At 48.7% G+C, this 1,639-nt stretch overlaps 1 protein-coding gene across 1 annotated transcript; it reads left to right on the top strand.

The window, feature by feature from the left end:
• Nucleotides 1-351: 351 nt before the first annotated feature.
• On the top strand, nt 352-1,314 carry LOC105516299 (proteasome subunit alpha type-7-like). The gene is given in 2 exon segments (XM_011948441.1): nt 352-701; nt 703-1,314. Coding segments are annotated over 2 exon segments (747 nt in total). The 5' UTR covers nt 352-440; the 3' UTR covers nt 1,189-1,314.
• The last annotated feature ends 325 nt before the right edge of the window (nt 1,315-1,639 follow it).

Genomic DNA, 1,639 nt, shown 5'->3' with positions numbered 1-1,639 from the left:
CTCGGCCTCCCAAAGTGCTGGGATTACAGGCTTGAGCCACCGCGCCCGGCCTAGAATTTTTTAATAAATGGAGTCAATCAGAAAAATGTTGTACTTTTTCTGGTCCTGCTTCTTTCACTCAGCATAATGATTTTTTTCTTTTCTTTTCTTTTCTTTTTTTTTTCTTTTTTTGAGATGGAGTCACGCTCTATTGCCCAGGCTGGAGTGCAGTGGTGGGAATGCTGCTCACTGCAACCTCTGCCTCCCGGGTTCAAGCGACTCTCCTGCCTCAGCCTCCCAAGTAGCTCGGATTACAGGCACTTGCCACCATCCCCGGCTAATTAATTTTTGTATTTTAAGTAAAACAGGGGAGTGGCGCCGGGAGTCGCGGGTGCGCGCGGGCCGTGAGTGTGCGCTTTTGAGAGTCGCGGCGGAAGGAGCCCGGTCGCCGCCCCGCCGGCATGAGCTACGACCGCGCCATCACCGTCTTTTCGCCCGACGGCCATCTCTTCCAAGTGGAATACGCGCAGGAGGCCGTCAAGAAGGGCTCGACCGCGGTTGGTGTTCGAGGAAGAGACATTGTTGTTCTTGGTGTGGAGAAGAAGTCAGTGGCCAAACTGCAGGATGAAAGAACAGTACAGAAGATCTGTGCTTTGGATGACAGTGTCTGCATGGCCTTTGCAGGCCTCACCGCCGATGCAAGGATAGTCATCAGCAGGGCCCCGGGTGGAGTGCCAGAGCCACCGGCTGACTGTGGAGGATCCGGTCACTGTGGAGTACATCACCCGCTACATCGCCAGCCTGAAGCAGCGTTATACGCAGAGCAATGGGCGCAGGCCGTTTGGCATCTCTGCTCTCGTTGTGGGTTTCGACTTTGATGGCACTCCTAGGCTCTATCAGACTGACCCATCGGGCACATACCATGCCTGGAAGGCCAATGCCATAGGCCGGGGTGCCAAGTCAGTACGCGAGTTCCTGGAGAAGAACTATACTGATGAAGCCATTGAAACAGATGATTTGACCATTAAGCTGGTGATCAAGGCGCTCCTGGAAGTGGTTCAGTCAGGTGGCAAAAACATTGAACTTGCTGTCATGAGGCGAGATCAGCCCCTCAAGATTTTAAATCCTGAAGAAATTGAGAAGTATGTTGCTGAAACTGAAAAAGAAAAAGAAGAAAACAAAAAGAAGAAACAAAAGAAAGCATCATGATGAATAAAATGTCTTTGCTTGTAATTTTTAAATTCAAATCAATCATGGATGAGTCTCAATGATGTGTAGGCCTTTCCATTCCATTTATTCACACTGAGTGTCCTACAATAAACTTCCGTATTTTTTTAAAAAAACAAAACAAAACAAAACAGGGTTTCCCCATGTTGGCCAGGCTGGTCTCGAATGCCTAACCTCAAGTGATCCGCTCACCTCAGTCTCCCAAAGTGCTGGGATTATAAGTGTGGGCCACCACACTCGGTCTCAGCATAATAATTTTAAAATTTATTCAAATTGTTATGTGTATAAATAGCTCTTTTTTTGTTGTTTTTTGAGATAGTGTCTTGCTTTGTCACCTAACTTGGAGTACACTGGCCTGGTCATGGCTCACTGCAGCCTCAACCTCCTGGGCTCAAGTGATCCTCCTGCCTTGGCCTCCTGAGTAGCTGGGACT

The sequence above is a fragment of the Colobus angolensis genome, unplaced genomic scaffold (assembly GCF_000951035.1).
Source record: "Colobus angolensis palliatus isolate OR3802 unplaced genomic scaffold, Cang.pa_1.0 Scaffold28, whole genome shotgun sequence".
NCBI classification, from domain to species: Eukaryota; Metazoa; Chordata; class Mammalia; order Primates; family Cercopithecidae; genus Colobus; species Colobus angolensis.
Note: the sequence above shows the minus strand (reverse complement) of the source record. Positions and strands in the feature narration are given on the sequence as shown.